The 22,308-nt window shown below is 34.7% G+C and overlaps 2 protein-coding genes across 2 annotated transcripts; both read left to right on the top strand.

Moving 5' to 3' along the window:
* Positions 1-1,971: 1,971 nt before the first annotated feature.
* Positions 1,972-7,242, top strand: LOC141343739 (uncharacterized). The gene is made up of 4 exons (XM_073848372.1): positions 1,972-2,321; positions 2,658-2,758; positions 4,181-4,262; positions 5,715-7,242. Exons 1-4 carry the CDS (start codon positions 2,108-2,110, stop codon positions 6,470-6,472), a joined length of 1,155 nt encoding a protein of 384 aa, XP_073704473.1. The 5' UTR covers positions 1,972-2,107; the 3' UTR covers positions 6,473-7,242.
* Positions 7,243-13,575: 6,333 nt separating this feature from the next.
* LOC141343743 (uncharacterized) lies at positions 13,576-16,824 on the top strand. The gene is made up of 2 exons (XM_073848379.1): positions 13,576-14,057; positions 16,060-16,824. Exons 1-2 carry the CDS (start codon positions 13,853-13,855, stop codon positions 16,782-16,784), a joined length of 930 nt encoding a protein of 309 aa, XP_073704480.1. The 5' UTR covers positions 13,576-13,852; the 3' UTR covers positions 16,785-16,824.
* The last annotated feature ends 5,484 nt before the right edge of the window (positions 16,825-22,308 follow it).

Genomic DNA, 22,308 nt, shown 5'->3' with positions numbered 1-22,308 from the left:
GCATTTCCAATGCATTAGGTGATAAAACAAAACAAAAATGAGAGTTTCTATTGTACCATGTCCAAAAAATTAAAAAAAACAAAAACAATAGTATTTTTAAATATACATATATGCCATGGTACTGAATGATTACCATATCCATATACTATGGTATACTATAGTTCAGAGAATAGTATGGTAAATGTCCAAGAAAACATGACATTTTCATTGCATCCTGTTGTAAAACAAAACAAAAAACAGTATTTCTATGGTACCATGTCCAAAAAACAATAGTACTTTCAAATATACCATGGTACTGAATGACTACCATATCAATAAACCATGGTACTTCGAAGCATTCAAAGGTAATACAACGCTGTATACATCCAAAAACATGGTATGTTGAAATAATAACCCATTGTTTCACAAAAGGTGACAGTGCCATGATAGTCTGAAAAGATAAGTTTGCGTGTTATTGCAAAAATGTATTTGTGTAAGGTCACAGCTCTCATGTACTCTTCTTTGAACATGAAATAACTGTACATTGATAAAAACGTACCTCACATGAGCACATCTATGCTCAATAAAAGTGTTGTGGCATTGAGAGACCTCTTGGCTGATTGGCCTTTTCTCAATCTAGTATATTTACGGTATCGTGTCCGGAAGCGACTTTTTTTCTGGTGTTTTTCTTCCAACAGGAGGCGCTGTGCGGCCCAAAACCCCGATCCTCCATTGAGACGCATTCAAATCTGAGGACGTGTTTTTGTTTTAATGAAGATATTTGTACACTACAACGTATAAATACATGTTATATATGTTAAAGTTAAAGACTGGAATTAGATGTACCAATTAAAATCAAACACAGCAATCTTTATTAGCTAGTTTTCTAACACAAGCGACTGAATGGTTAATGAAGACTAGTATCACGTGACCACGCTATTGACGCTTCCGGGGCGCTCTGCATGATATTTAAACATATATAAAACACCACAGACAGCTTACAAACGAATATACACTGAATTAAAAATATGTAAATAAAAATAAAAAAATATGTAAGAATTAAAATTATATATAAACCCGCTTAACCCCGCCCATTCTGTCATTGTCATGTAATTTTCTCTGTCATTCTTTTAGTTTATTCGATTTATTTGATTAAATATGTGGATTTAAAACAGCTTAAAGAATACGAAGTTAAAATAAACAAATGGGTAATTTAATATATATATATATACACACACACACATTGTTTTTTTTTTTTCCTGGCTGTTAAAACCCTGCCAATGCAGCCATTGTCATTTTATTTTCCCGTTTATTCTATCAGTTTATTCGGACTTCTTGAGGAAATTTCTAAATTTTAATCAGGTATCCGCGATGATATACACAGTTTAAAAAAAAGGAGTAATTAAAAAGCATAATTATTTTCCGGCCGCTAAACCCCGCCTATTCAGTCATCGTCTTTTCATTTTCGCTGTCATTCAATCATTTATTCGGATTTTTAATCAAATATGAAGATTTTAAACAGCTATCCGTTGTGATATACGCAATTGGAATAAAAAAAAGAGTCATTAAAAAGCATAATTAATTCCTGGCCGCTAAACCCCGCCCATTCTGTCATCGTCATTTCATTTTCGCTGTCATTCAATCAATTTATTCGGATTTTAAAATTAAATATGTGGATTTCAAACAGCTATCCGTTGTGATATACGCAACTGGAATAAAAAAAAAAAAGAGTAATTAAAACGCATAATTATTTCGTGGCCGCTAAACCCCGCCCATTCTGTCATCGTCATTTCATTTTCGCTGTCATTCAATCAATTTATTCGGACTTTAAAATTAAATATGTGGATTTTAAACAGCTATCCGTTGTGATATACGCAACTGGAATAAAAAAAAAAAAGAGTAATTAAAACGCATAATTATTTCCCGGCCGCTAAACCCCGCCCATTCTGTCATCGCCCTGTCATTCTCGCTGTCATTCTATCTTCTCATTTATTCGGTTTCTCTGAGGAAATATGTTGATTTTTACACCGCTGAACGCGTCGATCTAGTTCATTAGTGTGTATTTTCGAAATATATTCGGAATTAGCCATTTTTCAATTTATAAAGCCAGTGATTTAGATCAGGGATCATGTCGTACTGCTCGTTCCAGGCGCAGCTCGTGTCCATCATGGACATTGTGGCCAAAGCGGCGGTAGCGGAAATCAACCGGCGAGTGGAGGAGAGCTGCGCGGTCATCCGACTGGAACTGAGCCGCAGCCGGAAGGACATCGATGCTCTCAAGAGGAAATGCGTGATTATGGACAGCGAGCTGAGGAGGGTCAGAGGACGGGGCAGGAGGAGAGGTCAGAGGTCACCATCAGTGCGCTAACACACAAGTACTATAGTAATACCATGGTATTTCCGAACGTACTGCAAAGAATAGCATCCTACTTCTGTTATGGCACCATAAGACAATAACTAGGACATAATCTATAGTAAGAATTGAATAAAAAATAATGTTATGTAAATAATTTTACATAAAAATGAAAACAGCAGGATTTCTGCTGGAGTTTGTAATCATTTTTAAACATTTCCAATGGATTCTAATGCAAACTGACAGATCTGCATCTACTAAAAGACATGAATTGAATGAAGATGATAGCAGATGTGTAATAGTGCATATGTTTGTTGTGTTTTAGTGTGGATGTGTGGAACATCAGAGCGCTTTCCTACACCGTTCAAGACGCAGAGAGATGCAGACACAGCTGAGATCAGAGATCAGACCCACAACATCCAACAGGTGATGAACACAAACTCACACTGAGCTTCCTCAAAATAGTCCATTACCCCATAAATATATAAACATACACTATCAGTCAAAAGCTTTTGAACAGTGAGATTTTGCTTCTGCTCACCAAGCCTGCATTTATTTGATATGAAGCACAGCAAAAATCAGTAAAATTCTGAAATATTTTTACCATTTAAAAAAACTGCTTTGTAGTTGAATATATTTTAAAATGTAATTTATTTTTGTGATCAAAGCTGAATTTTCTGCATCATTACTTCAGGCTTCAGTGTCACGTGATCCTTCAGAAATCAAGAATCAACATTTATTATTATTGTTATCAATATTTAAAACAGTTGAGTACATTTTTTCAGGATTCTTTGATGAATAGAAAGATCCAAAGATCAGCATTTTTGAAATAAAAAGCTTTTGTACCTTTACCATTGTGACGCTATTCCTTTTAAAAGCTTCGAGTCAGTATCATTAAATTTTTTGTTTCGGGAAAGAAATGATAGAAAATAATACTTTTATTTAGCAAGGATGCTTAAAATTGATCATAGGTTATGATGCAAACATTTATAATATTACAAAAGATTTCTATTTAGATAAATGCTTTCTTTTGAACTTTCTATTCATCAAAGAAACCTGAAAAAATTCTACTCAGCTGTTTTCAACATAATAATAATAATACATGTTTTTTGTTTTGTTTTCTTGAGAAGCAAATCAGTATATTAGAATGATTTCAAGACTGGAGTAATGATGCTGAAAATGCAGCTTTGAAACCACAGGAATAAATTACATTTTAAAATATATTCAAATAGAAAACAGGTATTTGAAATAGCAAAAATATTTCAGAATTTAACTGTTTTTGCTGTACTTTAAATCAGATAAGTATAGGCTCTGTGAAGAGACTTATTACAAAATATTAATAATCCTACTTTTCAAAAATATTTGACTGGTAGTGTATATATTACTTATTTGAATTTTTTTTAAGTTTGTATCTAAAAATAATAATTTCTAGTATGATTTCTAGAAATCTTTATGCTGTTATCATAAATGACTGGGAATGTCATGGAAGTAAAAGATACCAAAATATTTATTTTATTTTTATTCAAATTTGTTTTTATTTGTGTACTAATTTTTTTTTTAAGCTTTAGTAATTTTGTGTATTTTTGTAATTTTTATTAGATTAATGCATTTATTTTTTAATATGCTTGTGTAGGTTTTTTTATATACATTTTTATTTCAGTTATTTTTAGCTTTTAATATTGAAATTGAGAATTAAAAAAAAATATATATATACACTGTATGTATGTATGTATGTATGTATATATATATATATATATATATTATAATAGTAATATGTTTTTCTTTAGCTAAAGTTATTTGATTTGTTTGATTAATCTGAATGAATTGAAACACTGACTGTCGTTGTAGTCCGTCTGTTCACTAGAGGAGGAAATCAGCACTCCAGCGATCAAACAAGAGCGACAGGAACAGGAATCCAGCGGTCCAGGAGGTACGATCACATTTTACACTAGAAACCAAATCTTAAGAGTAGTCCAGTCCGACAGAACAAACACAGAGATACACTGACGCTCAAACACTCTTTAAGGCGAGACACTGCAGGTGAACAGAGCAAAAAAATCAACTAATAGTTATCACCTTACTTACCCAGATGATTGATTCCATTGATAGTTGCAAACATTTTTTGTATTACAAGTTTTTTTTAAATGTTAGGTTTAAATTTGCAAATGAGCCATTATTTAATGAAATATGCACTCATTTGCATACATTTCAAGTACAAAAATCTAAACACTGGATGAAGTCAGTTTGAAAATGATTGTTGAATTCTTTGACACATTAGAGTCAAATGTTTTAGGCATCTCATTTCGTCAATTCTGAAAAAATGTAGAGAAATAAAAGGTTGTATAAAATCAAGCAAATTGTATATGAACAAATCCCTCTGTAAAAACCTTCAGAATATAGACAGGAATAAAAATGTCAAGTTTGGTTTGTGCTACTGAAGTGGAGATTTATGACTCAGTGTAGGAGAAAAAACTAATTTTGAGAAAACAGCCTTTTAAAATATAGATTGTAATAATATCTGCCACAAATAGATAAAGTGCTATAAAAGAAACACTTCACAGTGTCTTTTGGGTGTTTTCTTTCCACTAGTCTGAAAAAACACTTTATGAAACACCAAAAAGCCCAAAATCTCAAACTTGACAGGTGCATGAAAAAACTGTGTTTTTACCTGCAGTGTCTGCCCTTAAAGTAGTTCACTTGCAGAACAAAATTTTACAGATAATATACTCACCCCCTTGTCATCCAAGATGCTCATATCTTTCTTTCTTCAGTTGTGAGGAAACTGTTTTATGAGGAAAACATTTCAGGATTTTTCTCCATGTAATGGACTTCTATGGTGTCTCTGAGTTTGAACTTCCAAAATGCAGCTTTAAATGTCTATAAATGAACACAGGTGAGAAAAAAGGTCTTATCTAGCAAAACGATGAGTTATTTCTAAAAAAAAAAAAAAAAAATTACAATTTATATACTTTTTAACCTCAAATGCTCAACTTGTCTAGCTCAGCAAGACGAGTGTTTGAGATTAAAAAGTATATAAGTTGTAAGTGTTTTTTAAAATAACCGATCGTTTCGCTAGATAAGACCCTTCTTCCTCAGCTGGGATCATTTAGAGTCCTTTAAAGCTGCATTTAGTCTGCATTTTGGAAGGCCCCATAGAAGTCCATTAAATGGAGAGAAATGCTGAAATGTTTTCCTCAAAAAACACCATTTCTTCACGACTGAAAAAAGAAAGAATCTTGGATGACAAGGGGGTGAGTACATTATCTGTCAATTCTTGTTCTGAAAGTGAGCTACTCCTTTAAGTGCAAGTAATTGCATTTAGTCCACTGGTGACTGTTTATAAAAATCTGCTAAAGTGTACGCTTTCTGCTTTAACACACAGGGAATCATCCCTTCGATCACGAGCAGCATGACATCCACCAGATCCAAACTCAGGAGAACCAAAAACCACTGTTAGAAGCTTCTGAGATCCAAAACACACATTTCACTCATGCACAGATGCTTTCAGAGCAAGAGAAATGTGATGAAGAGCATCTGAGCGGTTTGGGACTTCAGGTTAAAGCTGAGAAAGATGAGGAGGAAGCGAGAGTTCACCTGAGGTTTGCACAGATGTGGACGGCGGTCCCCGAAACAAGCGCTGACATCCAGGTGGAAAACACAGAACGGACGTTTCCAGTGTCACAAAACACCATCTTCAGCGGCAATTTACATCCTGTAGAGACACAAATGGAGCTGTATGAGCCGGAACAGATCAATGCAAATGATCAGACGATGAGTGCGGTAGTCGACACGGTTCCGGCGTTCAGTCACGGGCCGCCCGCGAGCGTCCGCCGGCTCCGGACTCGCTGGCGCTCGAGTGCGAACGCGGAGAAGCGCTTCAGCTGCTCGTTTTGCGAGAAGAGCTTCAGTCGGTTCAGTCAGCTGAAGGAGCATCTGCGCAGCCACACCGGAGAGAAGCCCTTCGCCTGCGCTCAGTGCGGCCGCAGCTTCACCAAACACTGCAATCTGATCCGGCACGCCGTGGTGCACAGCGGAGAGAAGCCGTACCAGTGCGGCCAGTGCGGGAAACGCTTCACGCAGCGCTCCAGTCTCAAATCGCACCAGAGGACGCACTCTGGAGCATGGGATCATCACAGCTGACGAAGGCCTGACCGTCAGCATCACAGCTGCAAACACATCTGCTGAATTCAGTAGCTGTGCTTCCATTACCCTTTAAATTGCTGATGCAGAGGTGGGTAGAGTACCCAAAATCTGTACTCAAGTAAAAGTACAAGTACTTATGGAAATGTTTACTCAAGTATGAGTAAAAGTAACAATCTTAATAGTTACGTGAGTAAGAGTAAAAAAGTATCCGATGGAAAAAGTACTCAAGTAGCTAGTTACTTCTGATCTGATTGATATGAAATAGCCCCCAAATAAAAGACAGATAGGTAAAATCAGATAGGAGTCTAATCAAAAATGTTTTTAATACACAAATATAAACAAATATCAAGGAAGTAATTTTATTTCATTATATTTATTTCATTTAGTGCATCTGCAGAATTTTTAAATATTGATTTAAAGCAATTCATGACCATTTTTAAGATCTGCAAAAGTAAAATGAACGGTAACGGGTTTGGACAATGTAAAGTAGAATATTAAGCCATAAAATGGCATGATTTAAAATTCAGACAGTTTCACACAAAAACAAAATGTTACACTATGGCATTTCATCCTTTATAACATTAAAAGGGATAAATTGAGTATATAATTTATTATATGTGACCCTGGACCACAAAACCAGTCATAAGGTTAAATTTGACAAAACTGAGATATATGCATCATATGAAAGCTCAATAAATAAGCTTTCTATTGATGTATGGTTTGTTAGGATAGGACAATATTTGACTGAGATACGTCTATTTGAAATCAGGAATCTGAGGATGCAAAAAAAATCAAAAATACTGAGAAAATCACCTTTAAAGTTGTCCAAATTAAGTTCTTAACAATGCATATTACTAATCAAAAATTACATTTTGATATGTTTACAGTAGGAATTTTACAAAAGATCTTCATGGAACATGAACTTAATTTCTTAATGATTTTTGGCATAAAAGAAAAATCTAAAATTTTGACCCATACTATGTATTTTTGGCTATTGCTACAAATATACCCCAGCGACTTAAGACTGGTTTTGTGCTCCAGGGTCACATATTTATTTAAAACATAAATATTACTGTACTTGTTTAGATTTTTAGAAGGCACCTTAACTTCTTACATTTACAACTCTGTTTGCTGCATAAAAACATGGGTCGATAATTGCAATCATGACCATAAACAGCTGAAAAAATGTATTGGGAACGAAAAATTAATTCTCTGTCACGAGAGGGCGCTATAGGAGCGCTGAAATATTACGGTTTCCATAGTAACAGCTGTACACACAGCAGTATTAAGGCAGTTTTATCAAACATGAAATGAAAATTCCAACGACACGTTTCTGAGGACAGTAACGGAGGAACGCCATCAAATGTAGCGGAGTAAAAGTAAAGTGTTTTTCACTATAAATGTACTTGAGTAAGAGTAAAAGTACCTATCTTTAAATATACTCTAAAAGTACTAGTCACCCCAAAAATTTACTCAAGTAAATGTAACGAAGTAAATGTAATTCGTTACTACCCACCTCTGATCAGATGCCCATTTTCCACAAGTTCATATGATTCTTTAGGGTCTTAATGAAAAGTCTATAATATACTTTGGTTAAAAATTCTCAATAGTAGTGTAAAAAAACACAATCAGTCAAAATCAGCTCTGCAAAATATCTGCTCATTTTATCGCATGGGCCCTTTAAATGCAAATGAGCTCTGCTCGCCCCGCCCCTCTCTGCTGTGGGATTATGAGATGTAATGTTTACTTTTAGCTGTGTTTATCGACGAAACTTGCCAACAAGCACATTATTAAGAAAGGCCGTTTGCAAAGATGCATAAAAACCCCTACTACTCACTTCTGCTGTGGGTGAAGCTGCATCAGGAACGATTCACACAAACATAGACGCATATGTAGATCGGGATCGGGATCTTTCCTTTTTAAAAAACAAAAGTAACGTTATCCTCTGCCTCTTTAGAGGCTCAGATGTCAGGTGTAAATGGCTACTGCTATGTTCATTATTACATCCAACACCAGGGGCCTCATGTATCAACGCTGCGTACGCACAAAAACTTTGCGTACGCCAGATTTCACGCTCACGTTTGGATTTACTAACGATGAAATTAACGTGAGAATGTGCGTTGATCCAAGCCAACTCCATGTCTGGCGTACGTGTATTTTTTGTGCGTGTGTTTGTTTTATGTCCCTTGGCGACTCCTAGAGGCAATTATTTTAAATTGCACACTACAAAGTATCGCACCAACACATGTGGAAAACATTGCTATTAATTTATAATTGATAAAATGGGTTAATTGAGACAATATTTTTCTACCAGTTATGTGATTTAGAACATATAAAAGCATTTGCAAATGTATACATCCCTTAGTCTATGGCAATGGCAGTGTTGGCCTTATTGGAGGACATTGTCAATGGCCAAATCCGAAGGGAACGCGTTTTTAGGGATCACGGTGATTTTCTGGCCCACGATGATGACTGGCTTATAAGCTGTTTCAGATTTCCAAGAGCTCCTCTTGGAGCTCTGTGCTGAGTTGGGTCCAAATTTGGAGACAGCGAGGAGCCACGCATTACCCGTTCCCTTACAGGTGCTGATAACGCTTGGTTTCCTGGCAAATGGTTCTTTCCCAAGAGAACTGGCAGACCGCTCTGGGTTAAGCCAGTCGTCTTTGAGCCGTGCAATGCCAGATGTATGGGACGGGATCATCCGCATGTCTAGCAGGTATATAAGATTTCCATACCATGCAGTTGACCAGCCAAACAAAGCGCAATTTGCAGCGATCCCCGGTTTTCCTAATGTAACCGCAAGCGATCGACTGCACGGACATTGCTATAAAGGCGCCATCTGAAGACCAATTTGGATACGTGAATCGGAAACAGCCAAGTTTTACTTTATTTTATTTTATTGAGCGTAATTATTTATCAGGAGACCGCGGTTATCCATTAAAGACGTGGCTGTTAACCCCCCTCAACAACCCACAAACTGACCAAGAGCGCAGATACAATGATGCCCATTCTCGCACTTGTAGCGGGCGATTGGGCGACTGAAATTCCGCTGGCACAGACCTTTTGAGGGGCATGTGCTGAAACTGAAAAAAGGGCACCCCCCAACCTCTCCACCACAAAAAAAAAAACCACACACACAATAATATTCTTATATTATATTTAATAAGTATTAATAACTTTTATACAGATAATACATACATATAGAGGGGATCTTATGTAAATATCTTATATCTTAAACTAATTAAAACAACACTGTGATCCACTGGGATGTCCCTCTCAATGGCTATATAGGCTATATAATATGATGAAATGTTAATAAATTACATCATGTAATTTACAAGTATCAGCAAATTCAGCAGATAGCCATAAAATCAAAATAGAAATTTCTTATAATATATTTTACCTAGCTGACAAGGATCACTCGGTTGCTTTGTGTCAAACTAAATCACATTATGTCAACATCACACCGTGTGGTGATGCATTATATGAACCTTTATAGACATAGGCCTACTTTAAGACAACGTTGTACTTATTCAAACAACAATATATTTTACCATTACAAGACAAAGACGTTCATCTGCTTCCGCTCTATGACTGACTGATGCGCTGAAACGTAAGTCGCCGCTGTTCTCCTCTTACCTGCACCTTTACATCGGACCATTTCTTTTTTAATTTGTTCACAGTGCGATGTTCAGACCCCCATGCGTTAACCGCGTAAGCTAAACTCTCCCACTCTATTTTTTCTATTTATTTTTTTACAAGCTTGCAATAACAGTTTTTCTCCGGTTTACCTCCGGTAGGAGCACCTTCAATTCACATTCTGTTAAGTTTCTCTTGCTTGCTTTTTCGTTTGGTTTTGCCAAAGTGGAGTCATTACCATATTAATATGGGGGAGGAGGCAGGGAGGGGTTTTGCGCTCGTGCATGTGCGCTCAAATTCACGTTAATTCAGATGTACAAAGAGATTATGCGTGGAATTCCGCGTACGCAGTGTTTCGTACATCTGATTTTTTTACTGCGTACGCACATTTACAGCTTTGTACGTACGCAATGTTTTAGTATTAATTCAACGCAAGTCTTTGTACATGAGGCCCCAGAACACCTCAATTGCTTACTTTCTTTTTTAAAAAGGAAAGCACCGATCCCGATCTACATATGTGACCCTGGACCACAAAACCAGTCATAAGTGTAAATTTGTCGAAATTGAGATTCTTACATCATCTGAAAGCTGAGTAAAAAAGCTTTCCATTGATATATTGTTTGTTAAAATAGGACAATGTTTGTCTGAGATGCAACTATTTGAAAACCTGGAATCTGAGGGTGCAAAAAAAATCTAATTATTGAGAAAATCACCTTTAAAGTTGTCCAAATGAAGTTCTTAGCAATGCATATTACTAATCAAAAATCCAGTTTTGATATATTTATGGTAGAAAATTTACAAAATATGTTCATGGAACATGATCTTTACTTAATATGATAATGATTTTTGGCATAAAAGAAAAATGATAATTTTGACCCATACAATGTATTTTTGTTTATTGCTACAAATATACCCCAGCGACTTAAGACTGGTTTTGTGGTCCAGGGTCACAATGCATCTATGTTTATGTGAATCGTTCCTGACGCAGCGTCACCCACAGCAGAAGTGAGTAGAAGAGTGTTTTATGCATCTTTGCAAACGGCCTTTCTTAATAATGTGCTTATCGGCAAGTTTCGCAGCTAAACGTTGCTAAATGCGGCTAAAGTAAACATTACGGCTCGTAATCCCACAGCAGAGATGGGCGGAGCTTTTTTAAAGGGACCATGAAATAAAATGAGTTGAGTTTTGGCAAAGCTGATTTCTCTCTGTATAATGGACTTCTATGGTGCCCCCGAGATTGAGCTTCCAAAATACAGTTTAAATGCAGCTTCAAATGGCTCTAAATGATCCCAGCTGAGGAAGAACGGTCTTATCTAGTGAAACTATTGGTTATTTTCTAAAAACATTTACAACTTATATACTTTTTATCTCAAACGCTCGTCTTGCCGAGCTAGACAAGACAAGCATTTGAACTTAAGTAAATCAGTTGTATTTTTTTTTTAGAAAATAACCCATCATTTTGCTAGATAAGACCCTTCTTTCCTCGGCTGTGATTGTTTAGAGCCCTTTGAAGCTGTATTTTGGAAGTTCAAACTCGGGGGCACCATAGAAGTCCATTATATGGACATTTTACATTCCGTTAAATATAGCCAAAATCCATCAAATATCCTTATCGCTAGAGGAAAAACACATTTCAGTCACATAATATGGGTTAATGGAAACACTGTCATTTCACAATGATGTTTTTAATGACATTTATAAAATATTGTGCAAACCTGTAATGGAAACGCAGCTACTGTAAAACACAGAGAGGATTACATTTGGAACTTTTTTGTTATGTTCACATGTTGCAATTTTTAGATGTACTTTTTACACTTTCAAATTGTATTTTCATATTTTGTTTTTAGATCTTATCAAAGTTTTGTGCAGTTTGTAAATTTATGATTTTATCTGCATGAGTGAATAAAACAAATGCTAAGAAGTGGTTTAACTGTTATGGTTTGTTCTTCTCTGGACTGTTAGACAGGGTTCGCACAAGGTGCTTAAAGTGCTTGAATTTGACTTTTTGAAATTTAAGGCATGGAAAACCCTTGAAAAAAAGCTACATTCCTATAGAGATATTTGAGAAGTGCACTTGAATTATTGAATGACAATAAGTATTAAGTAATAAGTATTTAATAATAAATTCATTCATTCATTTATTCTCAATGTAACAATGACAGCTGAAATTTGACTGGTGGTTTTCTACGTCGATTTTTAAAATTTCTTTTGCATCAGATCCTAACTTCATTGCATGTTCACGAATCATTTGATTCAGATCGGGACTCGGAGCGGGTTTGTGAATCATTTGATTTAGATTCGTGAATCATTTCGCAAACTTAATGATTCCCAATCTGCGAATCATTTGATTTAGATCCGGACTTTGGAGCTGTTCGCAAATCTTTTGCATCAGATCCTGACTTCATTGCATGTTCGCAAATCATTTGATTCCGTTACGGATTTCAAATCATGAACGGGTATCGCGAATCATTTGATTTAGATTTCTGGTTGTGATTCATTTCATGAATTGAATGATTTGCGACCCACATCTTCGAGTCCCGTTCTGAAATTATCGTTTGCAAATCACTATTTAGATCGGGACTTCGGAGCGCATTGTAAAGTATTTGATTCAGTTTCGAATTTCAAATCGTGTAAATTTAGATCTGGACTTCGGAGTTCACAAATCTTTTGGTTCAGGTCAGAACTTCGGTGCATGTTCGCGAATCATTTGATTCAGTTCCAGATTTCAAATCGCATATCACAAATCATTTGATTCAGATCGGGACTTCGGGGTTTGCAAATCATTTGGTTTAGACTGCGTGTTCGTGAATCATTTCATAAATTAAATGATTCGTGATCCACGTTTCGAGTCCCGTTCTGAAATATTGGTTCCCGATATTTAGATCGGGACTTGGAGTGAATATTGTAAATTATTCTGTTTCGGATTTCAGGTCGGGACTTTGGAGTTCACAAATCTTTTGGTTCAGGTCGGAACATCAATGCATGTTCGTGAACCATTTGATTCAGTTCCGGATTTCAAATCACCTATTGCAAATAGTTTGATTTAGATTGCGGATTCATGAATCATTTTGCAAATTGAAGGAGACTTCGGTGACGTTCGGGACTTTTTGGGGATTTTCTTTTATTAAACACAAACCCTAAAAAACATCAAATCAGTTATAAAAACAAAACTAAGAAAAAAGAAAGTATCACAAACATTATATATAAATTTTTTTTTTTTTTTTTTTTTTACATTTAGCCTATTATTACATCCAACCATACAAGCGATTAAACATTAAAACAAAATAAAACTCAAATAATTTTTATTTTCAAATTTCCATTTTTATGGGCATTTCTTGAACATGTTTTTGACCTTTACCATCATATATTACAATAAATAAATTACATATATTTCATTTTTACAAAAATAATTAGTTTAATTTATTCATATTAACTTATAATAACTAAATAATAAAGAAATATGTAATAAATATATTTATAAAAATAATTACAAATCTGTCTATCGTTTTTCAATAAATAGTTAACGATTTTAAGGTTTGATTGTTTTGTTTTTAGATTTTGAGGACCACTAAATAGTAGCCGAACTGTTTGCTGGCGGCGCTCTTCTTCTCCTGTATTTACGGTCGCTGCTGCTGCTGCTGGAGGCGGAAGTGTTCTTGTCCGCAGTTTCTGACATTACAGGAGTATATTGATCCAGACTGTGAATGAGCGATGATCTGAAGGCTTTCAGAAGGGAAGATGTCGAGCAGCAGTGCCGTGTTTGAGAGCAGACTGAAGTCTGTGCTGGAGTCCGCGGTGTCGGAGATCCTGCAGCTCCACGAGGACGGACTGATGCTCATGCGCCTCCAGATCCGACAGAGAGACGCGGAGATCGGCGCGATGAAGAGCAGAGTCTCGGCGCTGGAGGAACTCTTACAGCGGGTCACCGCAGCCAACAGCAGGGGTACAGTTCACATCATCTCACTCATAATGGCTGAACTGATCAATAGCCTACTGTTAGTAGCCCATGCAAAAACCAACTAAACCAGTTAAACCAGCAGCACTCATGAACCAGTTACATTGAGGTATTTTTGGTTTTCTACTGCTGCTGAATGACTTGCCTCTGATTTCATATTTTACATTATTTTATTTTTTGTCAAAAGCTTAATTGTAATAAATAAAAAAACAGTGCGGTCCAATAAATTAATCGCGATTATTCGCATCCAAAATAAAAGTTTGTTTACATAATATATGCGCATGTGCCATGTATATATCAATACACAAACCTACATCTATACATTTAAGATTATTCATTTTTACATTTATTTATTTTATATATACACATGTGTGTATATTTATATATACAAATAAATATACACAGCACATGCACCTTATGGAAACACAAACTTTCATTTTGTATGCGAGGAACTAACTTTCTGGGAACGTTATGTTAATTAATGTTAGACTAACGTTCTGGGAACCAAAAACTAACGTTCTGGGAACTAAAATCTAATGATCTGGAAACAACATATTAATGTTAGGAGAATTTTAGAATAACATTTTAAAAACTTTATGGGAACCAAAAACTAATGTTCTCAGAATGTTAGATTAACATTCTGGGAACATTCTACAAACCAGAAATGTTCTGGGAATGTTCTAATGTTAGGGGAATGTTAAAATAACGTTTAAAAACCAAAAACTAACTTTCTGGGAACCAAAATATGAGCGTTCTGGGAATGTTAGATTAACGTTCTGGGAGCATTCTACGAATCAAAAACTAACATTCTGGGGCCATTATAACACTGAAATAACGTTCTAAAAAACAAAAACTAACTTTCTAGGAACTAAAATCTACTGTTCTGGGAACCAAAAACTAACATTCTGAGAACGTTAAATTAACATTCTGGGAATGTTCTACAAACCAAAAACACTCTGGGAACGTTATATCGTTAAGGGGATGTTAAAATAATGTTTTAAAAAACGAACTTTCTGAGAACCAAAAACAAACGCTCTGGGAATGTTAGATTAACGTTCTGTGAACATTTTACAAACCAAAAACTAACGTTCTAGGAATGTTAGATTAAAGTTCTGGGAACATTCTACAAACCAAAAAGCCAACCTTCTGAGAACGTCATATTAACGTTATGCGAATGTTACAATAACGTTCTAAAAACCAAAAGCTAACTTTCTGGGAACCAAAAACTACAGTTCTGGGAACGTTTAACAAACCAAAAACTAACATTCAGGGAACATTAAGAAAGCTTTCATGGCTGACCAAAAACCAACCAATTAAAAATAACATTCTGGTTTGTTTGGTGTCACAAGTGACGACATTCACATTACTAAAGAAAAAGAAAATGCCCTGGCATTTGCAACACTAATAGCTAGAAGAAGAATTCTTTTAGAATGGAAATCACCAATGGCACCTAAACTGTCACTATGGCTTAGTGATATAATGTCATTTCTAAAAACCGAAAAAATAAAATATTTTCTCAAAGGATCAACTAGAACATTCTACAAAACATGGGATTCTTTAATAATTATTTATATTGAGAAGAATGTACTCCTCCAACTTTGAGTCCCCATCCTCATCCCCAAAACAGTTCTGTATCTGATTTTCTTTTTGGTGTGTAATATATATATATATATATATATATATATATAATTTTTTTTTATTTTTTATTTTTTGTTTATTATTTCATTTATTTATTAATTTTTTTTCCTTTTTGTTTTGTTTTGTTCAGTTCTCTGTTGGAATTTATTTTGTGGGTAAAAAACGAAAAATGAATGCCTTGGAGAGTATGTCTAATACTGAATGCTTTCAATGTACCTTGTTCTGATAAAAATATAATAATAAAAAAAAAAAACATTCTGGGAATATTCTAGGATAAAAAATAAATAAAAATTGCAGTAACACAATAAGGTGGTTTCATTTTTTTTCAGTGTGTTTTCTGCTTTTTCTGCAGGGCGTCTCGTTCATAAACCTACTTTCAATCTTCATCATAATAAAAATCTACACACCAACCAGACAAACACAGATCCAGAGCATCATTCCAGTAAAGAAGCTCACACACAGATCATCTGCGCAGACAGAGAGGATGAGCAGCTCGCCGAAGACCTGGACGCTCCTCACAGCGAGGAAGACCTCAGTGGACTCCTGGAGTTAGAGATGAAGCAGAGCTTCCCATCCGAAATCACAGATCTGGACTTGCAGGAAAACGCTGTCATTAATGCGCAGCCAACAGCAGATCTGCGCTGCTCGCAGACGCCTGCAAACGCAGACGCATGCGCATTCGCATCTGCAGAAAGCGGCCCGTCCGTCCCAGCTAGACAAACTTTAAACAGCCTCAGCTTTGAGTCTGTGAACCACAACTCATGGACAAACAGAACAGAACCAGACTTCATCCGAACATCTCCAGATGAGAATCCGAACCGCGGTTGCGCAGACAGACGCGCATTCGCAGGGACGGAAGCAGCGGCGGCACACCGGAGAGAATCTGTGCATGAGAAGTGGTTCATCTGCTCGTTCTGCGGGAAGAGTTTCGACCGCTTCAGTCACCTGCAGATGCACCAGCGCATTCACACCGGAGAGAAACCCTTCCGCTGCGCAACCTGCGGCAAGAACTTCTCGCAGCAGAGCAACCTGCGCACGCACCAGAAGATACACCGCAAGACACGCACGCACACGTGAACACTAGGATGCACCGAGTTTACACAACTGCTTGGAAGAGATTCAAGCCGTCGGTATCGGCAGACGTCATTCTGAACAATCAGCCGAGATTTCTAGTGAAACATACCGTTGTGCCTTTCTGTATTTTCATTCACATTAACATTTATTAAATCTCTTCACAGATCAATCAGCTTGTTTTCTTTGAAGAAACTCTTGGAGAAAACACATCTACTTCAGGTTTGGACGTTAACACTAGTTAGTGAAGTAAAAAACACCTACTAGTGACCTACAGCACATTTACACAACATTTACAAATAGTGCAATACTGTTAAAAACATACAGTGTTGGAGTTTACAAAAACTAATTTTCTAGAATCCAAAATCAAATGTTCTGAAAATGTTATATTAACGTTAGGGCAATATTAGAATAACATTCTTAAAAAAACAAAACCTAATATTCTGGGAATGTTAGAATGTTCTTAAAACCAAAAACCAACATTCTGGGAACGTTAGATTAACGTTCTAAAAAAAAAAAAAAAAAAAACGAATTCTGGGAATGTTATATTAAGATTAGGGGAATGTTAAATAGCATTTTAAAAACTAACCTTCTCGAATGTTCTGAAAATGTTATATTAAAGTTAGGGGAATGTTAGAATAACATTCTAAAAACCAACATTCTGGGAATGTTAGATTAACGTTCTGGAAACGTTCAGCAAACCAAAAACTAGCGTTCAGGGAACGTTTATTCACATGAACATTAAATCTCTTAACAGATCAATCATCTTTTCTTTGAATAAGAAATTAGAAAATATTTTACAAATAGTGCAATACTGTAAAAACATACAATGTTGGAGTTTTTGTAAAGTAAATATAATTCGGTGGAATACGTTTGATTTTTTTCATGTTTTTGAAAGAGTCTCTTGTGCTCACCAAGGCTGAACGTTATATTAACATTAGGGGAATGTTAGAATAATGTTTTGCAAACCAAAAACGAACTTTCTGGGATCCAAAATCGAATGTTCTGAAAATGTTATATTAACGTTAGGGGAATATTGGAATAACGTTCTAAAAACCAAAAACTAACTTTCTGGGAATGTTAGATTAACGTTCTGGGAACGTGCAGCAAACCAAAACTAGCGTTCAGGCAATGGTGCATTCACATTTATGAAATCTCTTCACAGAGAAATCATCTTTTCTTTGAATAAACACTAGGGAAAACACATCTACTTCAGGTTTGGACGTTAACACTAGTTAGTGAAGTAAAAAACACCTACTAGTGACCTACAGCACATTTACACAACACTTACAAATAGTGCAATACTGTAAAAGCATACAGTGTTGGAGTTTTCAAAAACTAACTTTCTGGGATCCAAAATCGAATGTTCTGAAAATGTTATATTAACGTTAGGGGAATATTAGAATAACATTCTTAAAAAAACAAAACCTAATATTCTGGGAATGTTAGAATGTTCTTAAAACCAAAAACCAACATTCTGGGAACGTTAGATTAACGTTCTAAAAAAAAAAAAAACGAATTCTGGGAATGTTATATTAAGATTAGGGGAATGTTAAATAGCATTTTAAAAACTAACCTTCTCGAATGTTCTGAAAATGTTATATTAAAGTTAGGGGAATGTTAGAATAACATTCTAAAAACCAACATTCTGGGAATGTTAGATTAACGTTCTGGAAACGTTCAGCAAACCAAAAACTAGCGTTCAGGGAACGTTTATTCACATGAACATTAAATCTCTTAACAGATCAATCATCTTTTCTTTGAATAAGAAATTAGAAAATATTTTACAAATAGTGCAATACTGTAAAAACATACAATGTTGGAGTTTTTGTAAAGTAAATATAATTCGGTGGAATACGTTTGATTTTTTTCATGTTTTTGAAAGAGTCTCTTGTGCTCACCAAGGCTGAACGTTATATTAACATTAGGGGAATGTTAGAATAATGTTTTGCAAACCAAAAACGAACTTTCTGGGATCCAAAATCGAATGTTCTGAAAATGTTATATTAACGTTAGGGGAATATTGGAATAACGTTCTAAAAACCAAAAACTAACTTTCTGGGAATGTTAGATTAACGTTCTGGGAACGTTCAGCAAACCAAAACTAGCGTTCAGGCAATGGTGCATTCACATTTATGAAATCTCTTCACAGAGAAATCATCTTCTTTTCTTTGAATAAACACTAGGGAAAACACATCTACTTCAGGTTTGGACGTTAACACTAGTTAGTGAAGTAAAAAACACCTACTAGTGACCTACAGCACATTTACACAACACTTACAAATAGTGCAATACTGTAAAAGCATACAGTGTTGGAGTTTTCAAAAACGAACTTTCTGGGATCCAAAATCGAATGTTCTGAAAATGTTATATTAACGTTAGGGGAATATTAGAATAACATTCTTAAAAAAACAAAACCTAATATTCTGGGAATGTTAGAATGTTCTTAAAACCAAAAACCAACATTCTGGGAACGTTAGATTAACGTTCTAAAAAAAAAAAAAAAAAAAACGAATTCTGGGAATGTTATATTAAGATTAGGGGAATGTTAAATAGCATTTTAAAAACCAAAAACTAACCTTCTCGAATGTTCTGAAAATGTTATATTAAAGTTAGGGGAATGTTAGAATAACATTCCAAAAACCAACATTCTGGGAATGTTAGATTAACGTTCTGGAAACGTTCAGCAAACCAAAAACTAGCGTTCAGGGAACGTTTATTCACATGAACATTTATTAAATCTCTTCACAGATCAATCATCTTTTCTTTGAATAAACACTTAGAAAACACATCTACTACAGCTTTGGACGTTAACACTAGTTAGTGAAGTAAAAAACACCTACTAGTCACCTACAGCACATTTACACAACATTTACAAATAGTGCAATACTGTAAAAACATACAGTGTTGGAGTTTTTGTACAGTAAATATAATTGTAGAGAAGAAACCTGTTAATCAGGTTGAAATTAATTTAAAACTGTGACTGGTGGAAGATGTTCTTCTAAAGGAATAATGTCATATACCTAAAACTGATTTCAAATACAAATATTTTATATAGCATTTATATATATATATATATATATATAAACATTTTTATATCAGATACTCTGTCACAAGTTTGGAATAAGTATGACTTTCATGTTTTTGAAAGTCTCTTCTGCTCACCAAGACTGCTTTTATCTAGTCAAAAGTACGGTAAAAATGTGAAACAATATTACAATTTAAAATAGCCATTTTCTATGTGAATATCTGTGAACATGTCATTTATTTCTGTGATCAAAGCTGAATTTTCAGCAACACTACTCCAGTCACTTTAGAAATCATTTTTTGCTATTTAAGAAACATTATCAATGATGAAAACAGCTGCACAACATTCTTGTGCAAACCACTGCCATTCTGTAGAAATCTTTGTACAAATGTAATACTTTATCTGGCGTAAATGGAGCAAAAGTGACAGTAAAGACTTTTAATGTTACAAAAGATTTCCATTTCAAATCAATGCTGTTCTTTTGAGCTTTCTATTAATCTGTGAATCCTAAAAAATAAAATGCATCACAGTTTCAACTAAAATATTGTGCAGCACAACTGTTTTCAAAATTGATAATAATCGGAAATGTTTCTTGAGCAGGAAATCAGCATATTTGATTGATTTCTGAAGGATCATGTGACATGTGGAGTAACGATGCTGAAAATGCAGCTTTGATCACAGAAATAAATGACACTTTAACAGATATTCACATAGAAAACAGTTTTAAATTCTAATATTATTTAGCATTTTTACTTTATCAGACTTTTATTTTGCCTTATAACCGATTAATATGGAATAAATCAATTTATAGACGTCAAAAGATGCCATTTGCCAAATAATATGAGAAAGTATCATGAAAGTAGCATAAAAGGCCACTCTTGACCATCAGAGTTTGTGTTGCGCTGGCACTGTGAGTTCTGCAGAGGTAGAGCGTGTCGAAACCACAAACAAATTATGATCAGCAAGACTTGCTTCAGTAGAAACGTCACTGTTGGAGTCTACCATAATGTACAGCTCCTTTACTGTCTGTCTGAATCTCTCTGAAGCGTCTCATAAGATCCAGTGACGGATGGAGAATCACTCATCATCTCATCATAACATCCAAGAGTTTGTGCTGATCATCTGCTTGAAGGAACAGTTCCAACAAACAAACAAAAAAACATTTAAAAAAAACATATACTCGACCTTCATGTCATTCCAAACCTGTATGAGTTTCTTTTAGCCATCATAATCATAGTCGAATATATTTTATTTATATATACATATACATATATATTACTTATATAATAAGTACATATTTCAATAGAATTGATTTGATGCCAATTCAAACATTTACTATTTTTTTTTTAATTAAAAGTTTAGTTAATGCACCATGAACTAATTTAAATTAATATTTAGTTTTTTATTTTGTTTCAGTAAATTTCAAAGTTTCAATGTCATTTTTATTATTATTTTGAATCTAGTTTTATTATTTCTATTTCAGTTTTAGTTATTGTAGTACTTCAGCTAATTAAATTAGACATATGGGCCTGGTTTCACAGACAGGGCTTAGACTAAACCAGGATTAAGTCATAATTCAATTAAGACATTATAAACGTGAGTTAGAATAAACATTATTGGTGTGCATCTTGAGGCAAAACAAAGGCATTGATATATTTTAGGATCAGTAAGTGTAAGTTTCTTTCAGTTGAAACGGCTCAGAATTGCAGTTTAGTCTGGAACTAGGTTTAAGCTTTGTCTGTGAAACTGGGGGATTGTCTTTCCAAATAGCTGAAATAAATATATAACAAATGTTTTTTTTAATGCTTTTATTTTTTTTTGTAAAGAATAATAACAAATTTATCACAAATTTATTACAAAAAATGGGTCAAATTTTTCTTTTATGCCAAAAATCATTAGGATATTAAGATCATGTTCCATGAAAATATTCAGTAAATTTCCTACCATAAATATGTGACCCTGGACCACAAAACCAGTCATAAGGTAAAATTTTACAAAACTAAGATTTTTACATCATATGAAAGCTCAATAAATAAGCTTTCTATTGATGCATAGTTTGTTAGGATAGGACAATATTTGACCGAGATACATCTATTTGAAAATCAGGAATCTGAGGGTGCAAAAAAATCAAAATACTGAGAAAATCACCTTTAAAGTTGTCCAGATTAGGTTCTTAACAATGCATATTACTAATCAAAAATTACATTTTGATATATTTACAGTAGGTATTTTACAAAAAATCTTCATGGATCATGATCTTTACTTAATTTCCTAATGATTTTTGTCATAAAAGAAAAATCTCAAATTTTGACCCATGCAATGTATTTTTGGCTATTGCTACAATTATACCCCAGCGACTTAAGACTGGTTTTGTGGTCCAGGGTCACATATATCAAAGCGTATTTTTGATTAGTAATATGCATTGCTAAGAAATTCATCTGAACAACTTTAACTCAACACTTAGATTTTTGTGCACCCTCAGATTTTCAAATAGTTGTGTCT

This window comes from Garra rufa, chromosome 10, assembly GCF_049309525.1.
Source record: "Garra rufa chromosome 10, GarRuf1.0, whole genome shotgun sequence".
In the NCBI taxonomy this organism is placed as follows: Eukaryota; Metazoa; Chordata; class Actinopteri; order Cypriniformes; family Cyprinidae; genus Garra; species Garra rufa.
Note: the sequence above shows the minus strand (reverse complement) of the source record. Positions and strands in the feature narration are given on the sequence as shown.